The 17,810-nt window shown below is 39.7% G+C and overlaps 1 protein-coding gene across 11 annotated transcripts in view; it reads left to right on the top strand.

Annotated features, from left to right (window-relative positions):
* Window positions 1–17,810, top strand: part of GAPVD1 (GTPase activating protein and VPS9 domains 1) — a 108,382-nt gene that overhangs the window by 69,431 nt on the left and 21,141 nt on the right. For 4 of the 11 annotated variants that reach the window (XM_017549149.1, XM_017549151.2, XM_017549150.1 and 1 more), the window contains 8 exons: window positions 2,173–2,313; window positions 4,342–4,476; window positions 4,918–5,037; window positions 7,162–7,242; window positions 9,058–9,135; window positions 9,269–9,639; window positions 13,823–13,910; window positions 14,863–14,943. In XM_017549149.1, coding sequence (XP_017404638.1) covers window positions 2,173–2,313; window positions 4,342–4,476; window positions 4,918–5,037; window positions 7,162–7,242; window positions 9,058–9,135; window positions 9,269–9,639; window positions 13,823–13,910; window positions 14,863–14,943 — 1,095 coding nt within the window. The remainder of the gene's footprint in view (window positions 1–2,172; window positions 2,314–4,341; window positions 4,477–4,917; window positions 5,038–7,161; window positions 7,243–9,057; window positions 9,136–9,268; window positions 9,640–13,822; window positions 13,911–14,862; window positions 14,944–17,810) is intronic. The other 7 variants (XM_017549155.1, XM_017549154.1, XM_017549152.1 and 4 more) reach the window with 3 other exon arrangements.

Genomic DNA, 17,810 nt, shown 5'->3' with positions numbered 1-17,810 from the left:
CTTGAGCCACCGCGCCCGGCCCTTTTTTTTTTTTTTTAATGTGAAATTTATTGAGGTGCTATGTACATACACTAAAATTCAGTCCTTTGGATACTGTTTTATGAGTTCTGAAAGATATATAGTCTTGTAACCCTCATCTTCATTTTGTTTTTAAATCACGGAAAATTTAATTTATATATTTATTTTTCTTCAAATTTTATTTTAGGTTCAGGGGGTACATGTGCAGATTTGTTACATGGGAAATTGTTACAGCAACTTGTATGTTGCTGGGGTTTGGTACACAAATGATTTTTCCACCCAGGTAGTGAGCATAGTACCCAATAGGTTTTTTGTTTTAATTTGAGACAGAGTCTCACTCTGTCACCCAGGCTGGAGTGCAGTGGTGTGATCTCGGCTCACTGCAACCTCTGCCTCCTGGGTTCAAGCAGTTCTCCTGCCTCAGCCTCCCAAGTAGCTGGGACTGCTGGTACCCACTACCACACCCAGCTAATTTTTGTATTTCTGGTAGAGATGGGGTTTCACCATATTGGCCAGGCTGGTCTCGAACTCCTGGCCTCAGGTGATCCACCCGCCTTGGCATCCTGAAGTCCTGGGATTACAGGCGTGAGCCATTGTGCCTGACCTAAATCATGGAACGTTTTAAACAAATACAAAAGAGGAACCCAGTGTACCCATCACTTAGCTTCAGCAGTTAGACACACATGGCCAGCTTTGTTTCTTCTGTTCTCCTACCCACTACCCTATTCTCTCCCCTCATTATGTTTAGGCAAGTTGCAGACATTATTTTATTTATAATTATTTTATGATATATCTTTAAAAGATAATTTTTATTATTAACTTTTTTCCAATTTTTTTCATGCCCTGAAATAGAATTATTCTTTTATTAGGTTTAATCCAAAGTAGTGAAGCCTTTTGAACTTGAGTATTTTTAACACAGATGTGTAATAAAGTTTAATACTTTCGATTTGTATTTTTAAGTAGTGTAAATAGATTTTTTAATTGGTTTTGGATTACTTTGTTCCAGATGCCAGAGTAGTATTGTTCTTGGCAGTTAGCTGTATTTGTGCAATAAACTGTATTTGCAGTTGAGAGGGTTGCTATGTAGATGTGTATTTTCCTGTGAATATATTTTATTGCCCTGAATAGTGACTAGAAGTGCTGGAAGAAAATATATTTTGCCAGTATACTATTCTGTGGTTAAATATCTCTGAATGTTTTTAATCCCTGTAGGGCTCTAAATTTTGGAACAATATTAAGGACCCCTGTAAAATTTGCTGAAAAATCAAAGCTAAAGCTAGTTGAAATTACTTCACTTAATGATATGTGTTTTCTCTCTGGAGAGTCAGAGGTAAACCTTCAGGAGACCAGTGAAAAGGGTCTGGTGCCATTGTGACCAAACTGGGAACTTTGTATTTTTTTATTATTTTTGAGACGGAGTTTTGCTCTTATTGCCCAGGCTGGAGTATAATGGTACAATCTCAGCTCACTGCAACCTCCACCTCCTGGGTTCAAGCGATTCTCCTGCCTCATCCTTCGAGTAGCTGGGACTACATGCTTGTGCCACCACTCCCAGCTAATTTTGTAGTTTTAGTAGAGACGGGGTTTCTGCATTTTGGTCAGTCTGGCCTTGAAATCCCGACCTCAGGTGATCTGCCTTCCTTAGCCTCCCAAAGTGTTGGGATTACATGTGTTAACCAATGTGACTGGCGGAACTTTGTATTTTTACTGGTGGGTAGAGTGGAGTTTTTTTTTTTTTTTTTGAGACAAAGTCCCAAAATGACACAGCCATTTTTATTTTTGAGACAGGGTCTCACTTCCATTGCCCAGACTGGAGGGCAGTGGCATCATCTAGGCTCACTGCAGTCTCCACCTCCCTGCAGTCTCCGCCTCCTGGGTTCTTGTGCCTCAGCTTTTCAAGTAGCTGGGACTACAGGCACCCGCCACCACACCTGGCTAATTCTTGTATTTTTAGCAGAACGAGGTTTTGCCATGTTGGCCAGGCTGGTCTTGAACTGTGATCTGCCTGCCTTAGCCTCTCAAAGTGCTGGGATTACAGGTGTGAGCCACTGTGCCTGGCCAGAGATTTTGTTAGCTTAGTTTAGCTTTTCTCCACTGTCACTGCACTTTCCACCAGGATCTTTGTTAACCCTTTGCTTCCCACCGTTTATACAGGTGCAGCAGCAGAGAACATGTTAGGCAGTTTGCTGTGCCTGCCAGGTTCAGGGTCAGTGCTTCTTGACCCCTGCACTGGTTCTACCATATCAGAGACAACAAGTGAAGCTTGGAGTGTGGAGGTATTGCCAAGTGACTCTGGTTAGTATGCTATCATTGTTTGCTTTTGCATTTACACAGAAGTTTTAATTAAATGCAAGGTATCCCAGCTTCTGTATTATGTATATTTTGTCAAATGTACATTTTGTTTGTTTGTTTTAATGGAGACAAGAGTCTCCCTCTGTCACCCAGGCTGGAGTGCAGCAGCGTGATCTTGACTTACTGCAACCTCTGCCTCCTGGGTTCAGTGATCTTCTCGCATCAGCCTCCCAAGTAGCTAGGATTAGAAATGTGTACCACCATGCCGGCTAAATTTTTGTATTTTTAGTAGAGATGGGTTTCACCATGTTGGCCAGGCTAGTCTCTAACTCCTGACTTCAGGTGATCCGCCCACCTTGGCCTCCCTAAGTGCTAGAATTACAGGTGTGAGCCACCATGCCTGCCAAATACACATTTTACAAAGGTGAGGTAATGACATTGCTATGAATGTCAAACGGAAAATTAAGTTGAGGGTATTTTCTGTTAATTAAGGGAAAATGCTCTGTTAGATAGTGTAGACTATGATAGCAGGTGCTTTCTGACCCTGTGTTCAGTTATTTTGAAAGCAATTTTCTATAACTTATCAGAGTTCCGTGTGAGTCATTGAGTTCAGTATCTCCTACAAACTGATGACAGGATAAGAGTAGCAACACAGTTCAAACCAAGTGCTTGCCTAGTAAACACATTTAGATTTATCTTGGGGAGAACTTGACCCTCTAAAACATGTTTAATGTGTTTTTGAAATACATTGAAATTGAGAGGATATTTTTGTGCAGGTTACTATAAATGCATATGAAGTGTTTTGTACTTTGTCTTTTTATATGCATTGTATTTTTTTACTGATTATGAAGACACATCTTTGCCTTCAACTAAATGTCAACTACCAGAATGCAAATATAAGAAACTATGTATCTGCATTACATTCTGTTGATTTACTTGGTTCAAATTATTATTATTATTATTATTATTATTATTATTATTATTTTGAGACGGAGTTTTGCTCTTGTTACCCAGGCTGGAGGGCAATGGCGCAATCTCGGCTCACCGCAACCTCTACCTCCTGGGTTCAGTCAATTCTCCTGCCTCAGCCTCCTGAGTAGCTGGGACTACAGGCACCTGCCACCACACCTGGATAACTTTTGTATTTTTAGTAGAGACAGGGTTTCACTGTGTTTGCCAGGATGGTCTCGATCTCTTGACCTCATGATCTGCCGTGAATCCACTGGGATTACAGGTGTGAGCCACTGCACCCGGCTGGTTCAAAAATTATAAAGTGATCCTGATAGATGTTTTATAATTTTTTTTTTTTTTTTTGAGATGTAGTCTCACTCTTGTCGCCTAGGCTGGAGTGCAGTGGTGTGATTTCAGCTCACTGCAACCTTGCTGCCTGAGCTTAAGTGATTCTCATGCCTCAGCCTCCCAAGTAGCTGGAATTATGGCACCTGCCACCACGCCCAGCTAATTTTTGTATTTTTAGTAGCAATAGAGTTTCACCATGTTGGCCTGGCTGGTCTCGAACTCCTGACCTCAGGTGATCTTCCCACCTTGGCTTCCCAAAGTGCTGAGATTACAGGTGTGAGCCACCGAGGTTGGCCTGTTTTATAATGTTAAAGCATTCAGATATGCTAGCCTTGTTTGAAGACCAGTTGGGGACAATAGAATTAGCTCACCTGCTATTGAATATTCATAGGAGTTACTTTTTAGGAAGTGGTTGATTTAATACCAGGCTATTCCATACTCTCTTGTCCAGTTCACGTGTTAACCAGTAGCATACTCTGTGACATTAGTGATCTAGAAACCATGTTTTCATCTGTACACAACAAACTGGCTTTGGGATGAAAATCACAACTTTGACTTCTTTAATATTTAATCTAACTAGTATTGTTAACTAGCCCAGACTTAGAAAACTGTTTACACTGGTTTCATTCATGCTCTGGTTGCTTTGTTTATCTGGGTCACAAAAGCTGAAATTGTGGTGTGCCAACAGAATCACAAATGTTAACACACCTTTTTTTTTTTTTTCCTGTTTAGAGGCTCCAGACCTAAAGCAGGAGGAGCGTCTGCAAGAACTGGAGAGCTGTTCTGGACTGGGTAGCACATCTGATGATACGGATGTCAGGGAGGTCAGTTCCCGCCCCAGCACACCAGGCCTCAGTGTTGTGTCCGGTATGTCTGTCTTGTTTTAAGGAGTAGGGATTTGAAGGTGTTCGCCCCCTACCCCCTCCCATTTAAAAGTCGTTACAAAGAGATATGTTGTATTTAAGAGCTGAGTAATTTCCAGGAAACAGAATTATTTCCATTGCACCTGAAATCTTAGAGAACTTAATGTGTGGCTTTATGGAGCCTATTGAAGTAATTGGCAGTCTCTCTACAGCTGTTTCTGTTCTTAGTAGCCTGTCCTACTTTGGAATCGTATGATTCTGATTATGTTGTGTAAAGCAAGGTCAGTATATTTAAGTAATAGTACCATAAAGGATATAATACTAAACTCACATGTATAGAACTTGGACTCAAAATTCAAGAATGTTTAAATTTCTCCACATTTCAAATACTTTGTGTGGTTATTTTGTTCTTCTTCCTGTTTATTTTTTACTATTTTTTTTAAAGGCATAAGCGCAACCTCTGAGGATATTCCCAATAAGATTGAAGACCTGAGATCTGAGTGCAGCTCTGATTTTGGGGGTAAAGATTCTGTTACTAGTCCAGACATGGATGAAATAACTCACGGTAAGAGGGGGAAATGAGAATGACTTAAAAATTGACTACATCCGTGGTTGAAACTGGCACTATGACACATTGCTGGTGATAGCGTCTGTTGATATAGCACTTTGGTACCTACTTTTTCAATATGTATTTAAGGCCTTACATGTTCATGTTCTAAATTTAGTTAGGTTAGTTCCACTTCTAGGAATCAGTCATAATGAAAAATTCCATGTATAGAGAAAAGCCCTTTGCACAAAGATTTCTTTATAACGTTTTATATTGGCAGAAAATTAGAAATTACTTAAAAATTGAAAAATGAAGTGGCTAAATAATTTTGATGTAACTACTTATTAGAATGTATGTAGCTATTTTAAAATGCTTTAAAGAATATGAAATGACTTAGAGAAAAACCTAGAACATACTACATAGAAAGTTTATTTTTGTAGAATTTTACACACAAGATAATAAAACATTTTTAAAAACCTATGCATGAAGTAAGTACTGAAAATAGCAAAATGCTAGCAGTGGTTTTATATATTGAGTGGTAAGTTTTAAGGTACCTTTACTATTTTATCGTGTTTTTTTTTTTTGTTCTAAACCATGGTTTTTTAACCTTTACATTGTTGACATTTTAGGTTGGGATATTCTTTGTTGTGGGGGCCGTCCTGGGCATTTTAGGATGTTTAAGTATCTCTGGCCCCTACCAGTAGCATATACCTTCTACCCCCTGGGGCTGTGACAACCAAAAATGTCTCCAGACATTGCAAAATGATCTCGTGGGGGGAGAAGATAGCCACCGATTGAGAACCTCTGTTCTAAACCAGCAGTCTCAAAGCATGGTCTCCATGGACTACTGAAGTCCTAAGACCCTTTGAGGGAGGAGTGCAGATGAAGTAACAACTGTTTTCATAAAAATCAAAGTTATTGTCTCTTTTCATTGTGTTGACATTTGTACTTATGGTGCATAGGCAAAAGTGGAAGTTTTACTTATGAATGTCTTTGATGAAAAAAAAAATCACTTAATTCTATGAACCCTTGAGTGTACACTGTTTTGTTTTTTTGAGATGGAGTTTCGCTGTTGTTGCCCAAGCTGGAGTGCAATGGCATGATCTTGACTCACTGCAACCTCTGCCTCCTGGGTTCAAATGATTCTCCTGCCTCAGCCCCCCAAGTAGCTGGGATTACAGGCATGTGCCACCACAGCTGGCCAATTTACATTTTTAGTAGAGACGGGGCTTATCCATGTTGGTCAGGCTGATCTTGAACTCCCAACCTCAGGTGATCTGCCTGCCTCAGCCTCCCAAAGTGCTGGGATTACAGGTGTGAGCCACCACACTGGCCTGAGTATACACCTTTTTAATATTCTGCATGAAGAAATAGGAAGCACCCCGATTGCATTTTCACTACAATCTGAGATATAATGAGATGTGTTAAGAAGCAGTTATTTGATTATTTGAGTTGTTAGCTTAACTAGCAAGTGTTTTTTTCCCCTTATTATTTTTTTTTTCATGAAATATCATTTTTACTTGAAAGAATGACAGATAAACTGTATTATTTATGAACACGTACTTGGGTATTTGACAGACATCTCAAAAATTAACAGAATGTGGCCAGGCGTGGTGGCTCACGCCTGTAATCCTAACACTTTGAGAGGCTGAGGCTGGAGGATTCCTTGAGCCCAGGAGTTTGACACCAGCCTAGGCAACATAGAGAGACTTAATCTCTACAAAAATTAAAAAATTAGCCAGGTGTGGTGTAAGCCTGTGGTCCCATCTTTTAAAAAAAAAAAATTTAACAAAATGATCCTGTTACTTAAAGACAAGCAATAATAGAGTTTGTTGCCAGTGATTAAATTAAAACTTTTGGATAAAAATTAGCATTTTGGAAATTTGTGTTTACCTGCATGAGTTGGACAGCTTCCTGTTGTTTAAGACTTTTCTAGTGAGATTAGCGGTGATATGAAGAATGTGAGTTTAAAAGAGGACAAAAAGTTCAATGATTTGGTTTCAAATTCTACCTTGTAGCTACCCTTTAAAAAACTATTACTTCTCAAGATGTAGTAAAGTATCAAAGAATAATATCCACAATTTTCTGAAAAGGCTACTAACATATTGTTCCTTTTCCAACTACATGTCTGTGTGAGGCCAGATTTTCTTTATATACTTCAGCCACAACAACATTTTCAACACATTGAAGCAGAAGCAGACATGAGAATCCAGCTGTGTTCTAGTAAGCTGTACATTCAAGATATTTGCAAAAAATGTTAAATAGTGTCATTCTTTTCATTTTTTATTTTGGAAAATAATAGTTATTTTTTATTTTTTTTAAAAAAGGCTTTTTTATGTTACCATTAGAAATTTTTCTTTTTTTAAAAAAATGGACAGCTTCCCAAACCAGAGTAGGTTGAGAAAGAGTCCCTTGTATTACCTTCTAATGGGTATGTTTAAATGAATTAATAAATATTTAAACTTCAATTTTAATTTCTAATATGGAATATCAATAGATATAACCACCATAAACAAAAGCTCTTAGGGTCAATAATTGTTTAAGATGTAAAGACGTTTTGGCCAGGCATGATAGTTCGTGCCTGTAATCCCAGCACTTTGAGAGGCCGAGGTGGGAGGAGTGCTAGAGCCTAGGAGGAACAACGTGGACAACGTGGTGAGACCCTGTCTCTACAAAAAATAACAAAAAAATTAACTGGGTGTGGGGGTGTGCGCCTGTGCTCACAGCTATTTGGGAGGCTAAGGCAGGAGGATCACTTAAGCCCAAGAGGTCGAGGCTGCAGTGAGCTATGTTTGCACCACTGCACTTTAGCCAGGGTGACAGAGTGAGACCCTGTCTTCAAAAAAAAAAAGTCCTAAGACCGAAATTTGAGAACCGCTGTTTTAGGCTATCTTTTATAATGATTTAACTGTAGAACAAAAGTAAAAATCAAGAGGCGTAATAGTACTCTCATTCATTATCAAAAGATATAGCTTCAGCCTCCCCCCAAAATAGCTTCAGACTAAAAACGTTTAGATTAATAGTTTCTTTTTTGTGCTTGAAATTTCCGTCCTCTGCATACTTACCTGTTTTAAAATTATTTGCTGAGAGCAATGTTAGAACTTCAGAATGTACAACCTTTTATTTATACCCTGTCTGTACATAGTATTGTCCCTATATTTATATTTTATTTATTTATTTTTAAATTTTTAGTTCTTATAAATTTTTGTAGAGACAAGGTCTTACCATCTTGCCCAGACTGGTCTTGAACTCCTGGACTCGAGTAGTCCTCCTTCCTTGGCCTCCCAAAGCACTGGGATCACAGGTGTGAGCCCCTGCACCTGATCTTGCGCCTATATTTTTAGATGAGGGGAAGGTGAGGCTCAGGGAAGTTGTGACATTCTGAAAAGTTGATGGTTTAGGTCTTCTGGCACTGTTCTCTTTGCATGAACCATACTTGCATTTGGCCATTAGAAGTAACAGGTATGTAGATGCCAGACCACTTAAATGTAAAAAAAATCTGTATATGAAGATACTAATGAAAACATAAAATGGGCCAGGTGCGGTGGCTCACGCCTGTAATCCCAGCACTTTGGGAGGCCGAGGTGGGCAGATTACCTGAGGTAGGGAGTTTGAGACCAGCCTGACCAACATGTTGAAACCCCGTCTCTACTAAAAATACAAAAATTAGCCAGGCGTAGTGGTGGGCACCTGTAATCCCAGCTACTCCAGAGGCTGAGGCAGGAGAATCACTTGAACCTGGGAGGCGGAGATTGCAGTGAGCTGATATTGCACCATTGCACTCTAGCCTGGGCGACAGAGTTAGACTCTGTCTCAAAAACAAACAAACAAAAAAACATAGAATGAATTGGAAGTAATTATACTTTGATTTTTTTTCTTGTATGCCTCTCAAGTTCTAATTGATCAAAAAAGGAACCATCAGAGAATACCTAGAACTCTTTTAATTGAATACTTAGAACCCTTTGAACTATGTTGAACTGTGTTGAGACCATCTGTCCTGAGTTCTAGCTTGGTCTCACAGTTTCCCTCCTGTTTTAGGTGCCCACCAGCTGACCTCTCCTCCTTCTCAGTCAGAGTCTCTGCTGGCCATGTTTGATCCACTGTCTTCACATGAAGGTAAACCAGTGAAATGAAAACCATTTTTCACTCATGTCATAGAGAGGAGGAGGAAACCAAACCCCTTTGTTAATGCCTTTGTTAGATAAGTTGTGTCTCAGTTACAAAACTCTTTTTTTTCCCTGTGTTGTAGGGGCTTCCGCTGTGGTAAGGCCAAAGGTTCACTATGCTAGGCCTTCGCATCCACCACCAGATCCCCCAATCCTGGAAGGAGCTGTGGGAGGAAATGAGGCCAGGTTGCCAAACTTTGGTTCCCATGTTTTAACTCCAGCTGAAATGGAGGCATTCAAGCAAAGGCATTCTTACCCTGAGAGACTAGTTCGAAGCAGGAGCTCTGATATTGTATCTTCTGTCCGGAGACCCATGAGTGACCCCAGCTGGAACCGGCGTCCAGGAAATGAAGAGCGGGAACTCCCTCCAGCTGCAGCCACTGGTGCTACTTCTTTGGTGGCTGCACCTCACTCGTCATGTTCATCCCCGAGTAAGGACTCCTCAAGAGGAGAGGTATGGGACATAGGCCGTGAAGAAGAATTGCGTTCTGCCTGCCTGTTTCTCTTGATATCTGAAATTACGTGGAATATATAAATCTAGGATTACAAATGGAGAGTAGTCATGATTAAAGATGATTCGTCAATCTGATGTGCTCGCAACCTAAACAGCTGTGGTTTTGTAGTAATACTGTCTTGCATTTTTATGACACTTTTAGCTTCTCTCCAAGCAATTTTTATTTATATTTAAACCTTAACAGTATCCCTCTGAGATGTTAGATGAGTTTTTTTCTTTTCTTTTTTTTTTTGAGACAGAGTTTCACTCTGTCGCCCAGGCTAGAGTGTAGTGGCACGTTCTTGGCTCACTGCAACCTCTGCCTCCCAGGTTCAAGCAATTCTCTTGCCTCAGCCTCCTGAATAGCTGGGACTACAGACACATGCTGCTACACCCAGCTAATTTTTTATATTTTTAGTAGAGACAGGGTTTTATCATGTTGGTGGGGCTGGTCTCAGACTCCTGACCTTGTGATCTACCCACCTCGGCTTCCAAAGTGCTGGGATTACAGGCATGAGCCACTGTGCCCAGTCCAATGAGTATTTTTTATTTTTTGTTTTAAACAATCATAAAGTTATAAACAAGTTGGAGTACAATAAAAGAACGCTTTCTCCCTATTTTAGAGCAAGTTGCCAACCTGATGCTCTAATACCCCTGAACACTTTAGTGTAAGTTTTTACAAACTATCAGATTCTCCTGCACCTCATGGTATAACCATCAACTTCAGCAGATGAACATTGATACATTACTACCGGCTAGTTCTCACACTCCATTCACATGTCCCCATTTGTTCCTATAAATACTTTTTTTTGAGACAGTCTTGCTCTGTTGCCCAGACTGGAGTCAGTGGCATGATTTTGGCTCAGTGCAACCTCTACCTCCCGGGCTCAAGTGATTTTCCTGCATCAGCTTCCCTAGTAGCTGGGACTAGAGGCGCCTGCCACCATGCCCAGCTAATTTTTGTATTTTTAGTAGAGACGGGGTTTCACCATATTGGCCAGGCTGGGCTCGAACTCCTGACTTCGTGATCCAGCCACCGAGGCCTCACAAAGTGCTGGGATTATAGGTGTGAGCCACTGTGCCCAGCCTCCCATAACATTTTTTATAGTAAAAAGATTCTATTCAGAATCACAGGCTGCTTTTAGTTGTCATGCCTTTTTAGTCTCTTCAGTCTAGAACAGCCCTCAGTTTTTTTTTTTTACTCATATGACCTTGACACTTTTGAAATTTACAGGTCATTTGTTTTCTAGAATACTCTTCATTTTAGGTTTGATGTTTTCTTATGATTAGATTGAGGTTATCCATCTTTGGCAGGAACATCACTGAAATGACACTTTTTTTCATTGCACTTTGTCAGGTAGCACAGTTTTAATTTGTCCCATTTCTACAGTGTTCATTTGGATAATTTGATGAAGTGTTGTCTTCCAGGCTTCGCCACTGTAAAGTTACTCTTTTTCCCTTTATAATTAATAAGTATTTTGGGGAGAGGGTACTTAAAAAATACGTAACTATACTGCTCTTCATCAATTTTTTAACTTAATCTACCTAAAATTATGTCTATGGTCTCATGGTTTTCTGTCTTTTTTAAAAGGGGTGTGTGTGTGTGTGTGTGTGTGTGTGTGTGTGCGCGCGCGCATGCGTCCGCGTGTGTGTATTTTTTAGATAGGCTTTTGTTCTACCACCCATGCTGGAGTGCAGTGGTGCCAACACTGCTCACCGCAGCCTTAACCTCCCAGGCTCAGTCAATTCTCCCACTTCAGCCTCCCAGGTAGCTGGGATAGTATAGGCATGTACCACATGCTTGGCTAATTTTTTTTTTTTTTTTTTTAATTTTTTTTTTGTAGAGATGGGGACTCACTTTGTTGCCCAGGTGCCCTGTCTTGAACTCTTGGGCTCAAGCAATCCTCCCACCCCAGACTCCCAAGTATTGGGATTACAGGCGTGAGCCACCCACCATGCCTGGCCCAGTTTTCTGTCTTCGTTAGGGTTTGTCACTCTTCTTTATTTTGAAGCCCAATTGTCTCTGATTGGGCCAGTGGGAGCGCCTTCGGGCTGGCTTCTGAGTTCTTTTGATGCACTGCTGTTACTCTTTGAGCATAGTTTTACTTTCTGGCACAAGATGTTACAAGCAGATACTGTACTTTGTCCTAGTCTGGTCTTTCTCCAAGTACCCTTGTTTCTTTTAATGAAAAATGCTGTTTTGGAAATTGAGCTCTGGATACGGTGTTCCTTTGCTGTGGACAGAGCTAGAGAGAGAGAGAGAGAGAGAGAGAGAGAGAGAGAGAGTGTGTGTGTGTGTGTGTGTGTATACTCACGTTTACCTATATATTTCCTTTATCTATCTTTCTCCATAAATAGGACCATGAACTTACACTGACGCATTTAATTCTAGTCCTGACACAATAGTTTGTTTTATCTTTCTTCCTTTCCAGATTTGTAACTCCTTTCTCCAACAGTGAGAAATCTATTTTCACTATTTTTCATGTGTGTATTTATTCGATCAGTTCCCCTGTATGTAATCAGTTTTTCCTCCCCACTGTTAAATTAACTCTTTCCTGGCACAGTTGCCCTCATCTCTCTGCTAGGGTTCTGATAATTCTTTATCCCAGGCATGTAGATGAAAAATGGAAATTAAGTGATTTGTCCATGGTCACATGATAGGTTAGTAAAGGAATTAACAGTCCCTGTCCTTTGGCATGTTTTTTTGTTTGTTTTGGGTTTTGTTTTTTTTGGTTTTTTTTTGAGATGGAGTCTCACTCTGTTGCCCCAGCTGGAGTACAATGGCACGATATCAGCTCACCACAATCTCTGCCTCAAGCAATTCTCCTACCTCAGCCTCCCAAGTAGCTGGGATTACAGGCACACACCACCACACTCGAATGATTTTTGTATTTTGTATTTTTAGAGATGAGGTTTCGCCATGTTAGCCAGGCTGGTCTCGAACTCCTGACCTCTGGTGATCCACCCACCTTGATCTCCCATAGTACTGGGATTACAGGCATGGGCCACCACACCCAGCCCCTTTTGCATGTTTTAATGATGACTTAGTATAATTGGTGATCAAAACATGAACTTTGAAGTTGGTTAGGTCTAGGTTTGAATCTCAGCTGTGCCACATATATGCTGTGTAACTTTGAGGAAGAGGGGGAGATAACTTTTTTTTTAGTCTCATATTTTTCATCTATAAAAAGGGCCCTAATAAAGGACCTATCTCTGAGGTTACTGTGAAGATTAAATGAGATGATATATATTGTTAGTATGCTCAGTTTCTGGCACATGGTACACTTGGTTTTATTATTAGTACTACTGCTACCACCTCTACTGCTCTTCTGGAGTTTATTTGCATTTACTTTTTTCATAAGTATTTATTGAGTGTCTCATTTACACCAGGCTCTGTATTAAGCCTTCGGTTTATTAACAGTAAGGAGATAGTGCCTACCCTCAAGCAGATGACAGTGTGCTTCAAAAGGCACCTGTAAGGCAATCAGAAGAGTTTTGCCTTAAGGCAAACAAGACTGGCTTTCTTATTTCACAGACCTACTTAAATCCTTTTAGCCTCAGCAACATGGTAAGACCTTATCTCTACAAAATAAAAATTAAAAATTACCTGGGCGGCCGGGCACATTGGCTTACGCCTGTAATCCCAGCACTTTGGGAGGCCGAGACGGGTGGATCACGAGGTCAAGAGATCGAGACCATCCTGGCAAACTTGGTGAAACCCCGTTTTTACTAAAAAAATACAAAAATTAGCTGGGCATGGTGGCACACACCTGTAGTCCCAGCTACTTGGGAGGCTGAGGCAGGAGAATTGCTTGCACCCGGGAGGCGGAGGTTGCAGTGATCCGAATACGCGTCCCTGCACTCCAGCCTGGCACCTATCGCCAGAGTAAGACTCTGTCTCAAAAAAAAAAAAAAAAAATTAGCTGGGCGTGATGGTGTGTACACCTGTGGTCCTAGCTACTTGGGAGGCTGAGGGGAGGTTGGATTGCTTGAGCCAGGGAAGTTGAGGCTGCAGTGAGCTGTGACTGTGTTACTGCACTCCAGCCTGGGCAACAGAATGAGATCCTGTCTCAAAAAAAAATCCTTTTCTTAGTAATTTATTCTGCTATCAATCTCCAAATAAAGCCTCCAACTTTTTCTACAGACTGAAGAACGCAAAGATAGCGATGATGAGAAATCAGACAGGAACAGACCTTGGTGGAGAAAACGTTTTGTTTCAGCCATGCCTAAAGGTAATTTTATAAAATATTAGAACGCTGTATTAGCAATAAGAAGCGAAGCCCCAGAATCTCTTCAGAGAGCCAATATCTCAGTTCCTCTGTGAGACTTGCTGGGCCTGTTTCTAGCTACTTTGAGGGTGTAGAAAATGGTTTCACTCAGATAAATGCTGAGGCAGAGCTTTAGAAATGTTCTTGTTCTTTGCAGGAAGTGGTAGTGGTTTCGTAAATGGAAGTCATGCCTGTCGCTATTGTTTAAATATCACATACCGTTGAAGTTGAAATATCATAAGGACTTTTGACATATGTATTGCTATTAATTATTGTAGACAAATGGGACACTACTGATAATTAAACATTGAGATTTCATCCTTTACATTCCTGGAATAAATTTAAGCTTTTTATGTCTATGTTCATTGAGAATGTTTATATGGTAAATATCAGTGAATGTTTATTTTGAAAGGTAGCTGTATAAAATTGTTTACTTTTTTGGAACAGCCTGGCATCATTTGAGTTGGCAAAACATCTTTTCCTGAAAGGAGAGATCATCCAGGAGTAAAGATAGAAACTTCTTCCAAAGGCCTCTTCTCAACACGGTGGCACTCAGGAACTCTGGGGAGAGCTGCTCTCATGCCATACTCAAGCCGCTTGATGAGGAGGAGGGAATGAAACTAGGAGTTTTGAATGTGTTGCTTTTGAGCAGAGGTTAAGAGTCAGTGGTTTTGATTTAGTCCCAATGGATTCCTGTTAAATCATTCTTCCTATGACAGATGACTCCAAAGCAGATTCTGAAAGCTCCTTTAAAAACCTTCAATACTATTTTGAGGACAGTTATCAGTCAACACTTTTAATTTCTTAGCTTTTAAACTTTTCAGCCTCCTTTCGCTTAGAAATTTTGGCACACCAGTTAACTTCCGAGTAGTGCAGTATGTTATATGTCACACTACTGACTTTATTTAATTTCCAGCTCCTATACCATTTAGAAAGAAAGAAAAACAAGAAAAAGACAAAGATGATCTGGGGCCTGACAGATTCTCAACACTCACAGGTTTGTAGACCCATGGACTTCCTGGCTCCTTCATTCCCAGAGCACATATTTCATAACACTTTTTCTTGGGTACCATAAGCCTTGCCTTTTTAGAAGAGTGTGTCTGTGTGTGTCCAGTGGGGAGTATGTTCTTCATAGCTCTGTGGTTTCCAGTTGGCAACCACAGTAAACCTCAGTGTGCTGTTCCTGCAGACTGCTACCACCATCATCATCCTCATTATCATTACTCTGTTTATGATGAGGCCCCTGATCCTGAGCCTCTAGGCGTACCCTACAACTCGCCATCTAGTGGGATGATGACACAATGCCTTTTAGGAAAGCGTGGTGACAGTTTCAGTGCTGTGCATGCTTTATCTTTGGATCATTGATCGAATAGTTTTCTCTAACAGTAATCATAGAATTCTACATTTATTTTCATCTATAGTTTGTTCTTGATTATTCAGGATCACAGTGAAATTCTGTTTCACCTAATTGTTTCCTTTTTTTGTGATAAAGTGTTTGTTCAAACAATATCATAAATGCCAACCGTTATAATGAAAGTTTTTAAAACTTTACTAATTTTTACAGCTTGAACCATTTTAACATTACCATCTGACCCAAGGAAAATACAGCTGGGGGTTGGGTTTTTATCTTATTAAGCGTTTGTATTTCTGCAGCTGCTTAATGAGCACCCTAAAAAGGAGAGTTTGAGAGTAGTGTGAATGACCCAGCCTTGGGTTTGATAGCTGTGTATTGTCTCCAGTGTCTACAGAGCATCTAGAGCAAGTTTGTCCAACCCATGGACCTCAGGCCACATGCAACCCAGGATGGCTTTGAATCTGGTCCAACACAAATTTGCAAACTTTCTTCAAACAGTATGAGATTTATGCAGGAAGCTTTTTTTTTTTTTTTTTTTAAAGCTCATTAGCTATCATTAGGGTTAGTGTATTTTATGTTTGGCCCAAGACAATTCTTCCTCCTTTGTGGCCCAGGGAAGCCAAAAGATTGAACACCCCTGGTCTAGAGGGAAGTCCATTTCTTCTTTTTTTTTTTTAATTTTGATTTTGAATTATTATCCTATTAAGTTAAAGTGAAGTTTTTGTTTTGTTAAATAGTTTTATTTAAAAATGGGATAGATAGTAGGATAAGAACATCCTCCTCAAATAGTTCAGCATTACAGGTGGAATCCCATTTTAATGCATATTATTCTAATGTTTAGTTCCATATATTTAGATGGTTTTCCGTATCCTAGCATATAAGTCCTTGCTTTATTTAAAATGGCAATTACTCCAGAATAAAGGGATTTGAACAGCAGGAAATATACTTACAGGCCAAAGTTCCCTGCTGAGAGTAGCCAAGACTGTCCTATTCAGTCAGTAAATACTTACTGACCATGTGACTCATGCCAGGCACTGTGCTAAGTGTTGTGGGTATTAAGTCAAATCACGCATGACCTCTGTTCTTCAGGACCTTCCAGTCTGATTGGGAAGAGTTGGAAAGACATTGCCCTTTTGACAAAATATTTATGTATTCTTATCACATGTTCCTAATGTTAGACGAACACCAGTGTTTATAGAGTGAATTACTCTTAATGACATCTCATGTTTTAAAAATGTTGACTCACTAACTTTGAAGAAGTTACAAATTATTTGTTTGTTCGTTTGAAGGAGTTATATTTTACTTACCCTCTTTGGGCAGTATATTTTTCTTGGTTTTTGATACTGGAACTAGAAGCTAAGTAGAGTAGAATAACTCTTTTTTCCTAAAGTAATTTGTTTTCTTTGGCTGTGATTCAAGCAGGTTAGCTTCCCTACTGATCCAGAAATTTCTACCCAGTCCTTATTAATGACTCATTGAAAGTTATTATTAAACCAATTTAAACATGTTATAGGAGGAAATTTTCTAGTAGTCTGTTCATAATTCTGTAACCCTAATTTTTACTTTGCCGTTATCTCCTAATCTTTTTCCACATTTGTACATGGCTTTTTCTTGATTGAATTAGATTATGCATGTGACTTTGTATTCTTCTTTTACCAAGTTATATTATAAACCCTCTCCCAATTTCTACTAGGCATAGTTGGGTTTTAAATCATTTTTATTGGCTATAAAATAATTTATCATGATTTTACTGCAGTGTAAATATTCTCTTACTATTGGCTATTTAAATTGTTCCCAATTTTTTATTATGAAAATAGTACTCACAGATTTATATATATTGCATTTTTTGTTCATTTTAATTATTCTCTGGGGGGACAATTTTTAAGAACAGTGTTAATAGAAATAAAGATTATAAGCAACTTTGTGAGTCTCGCTGTGTTTAGCCGTAATGTATTATATGGTCCCTTTTTCAGAGCTCTCAACAGCACTCAAAAATAATAACCAACTGGGTGAAGTGGGCCATGCCTATTATCCCAGTTCTTTTTGGGAGGTCAAATTGAGAGTACTGCTGGAGGCCAGGAGTTGGAGGTTACATCGAGCTATGTGCCACTGCACTCCAGCCTGGGTAACAGAGCAAGACCTTGTTTCAATTAAAAAAAAAAAAACAAACAACCAATAGCTAAAAAGTACTTGCCCTTCAAAACAAGATTATGTAATGATAAATGTATTATGAGTTTACATTTGGAGAAAGATCGAATTTTATTAGGAATCTCTTATGAATTCAAATACTGTTATAGCAGAAATGCTAAATTACTTTGGAAATCCTCTCTATATACAGTTGTCCCTCAGCATACTCAGGGAATTGGTTCCAGGACCCTTGCTCCCCGTCCCATACTGTAATCTTTGCATACTTGAGTCCTGCAGTTGGCCCTGTGGAACCTGTGTGCGAAAAGTTGGCCTTCCCAGTATGCTTGTTTCACAGCTCTCTGTGAAATATAGTATTTTCTTTT

The sequence above is a fragment of the Cebus imitator genome, unplaced genomic scaffold (assembly GCF_001604975.1).
Source record: "Cebus imitator isolate Cc_AM_T3 unplaced genomic scaffold, Cebus_imitator-1.0 Scaffold216, whole genome shotgun sequence".
NCBI classification, from domain to species: domain Eukaryota; kingdom Metazoa; phylum Chordata; class Mammalia; order Primates; family Cebidae; genus Cebus; species Cebus imitator.
The sequence above is the reverse complement of the archived record's forward strand: the minus strand, read 5'-3'. Positions and strand labels throughout refer to the sequence as shown.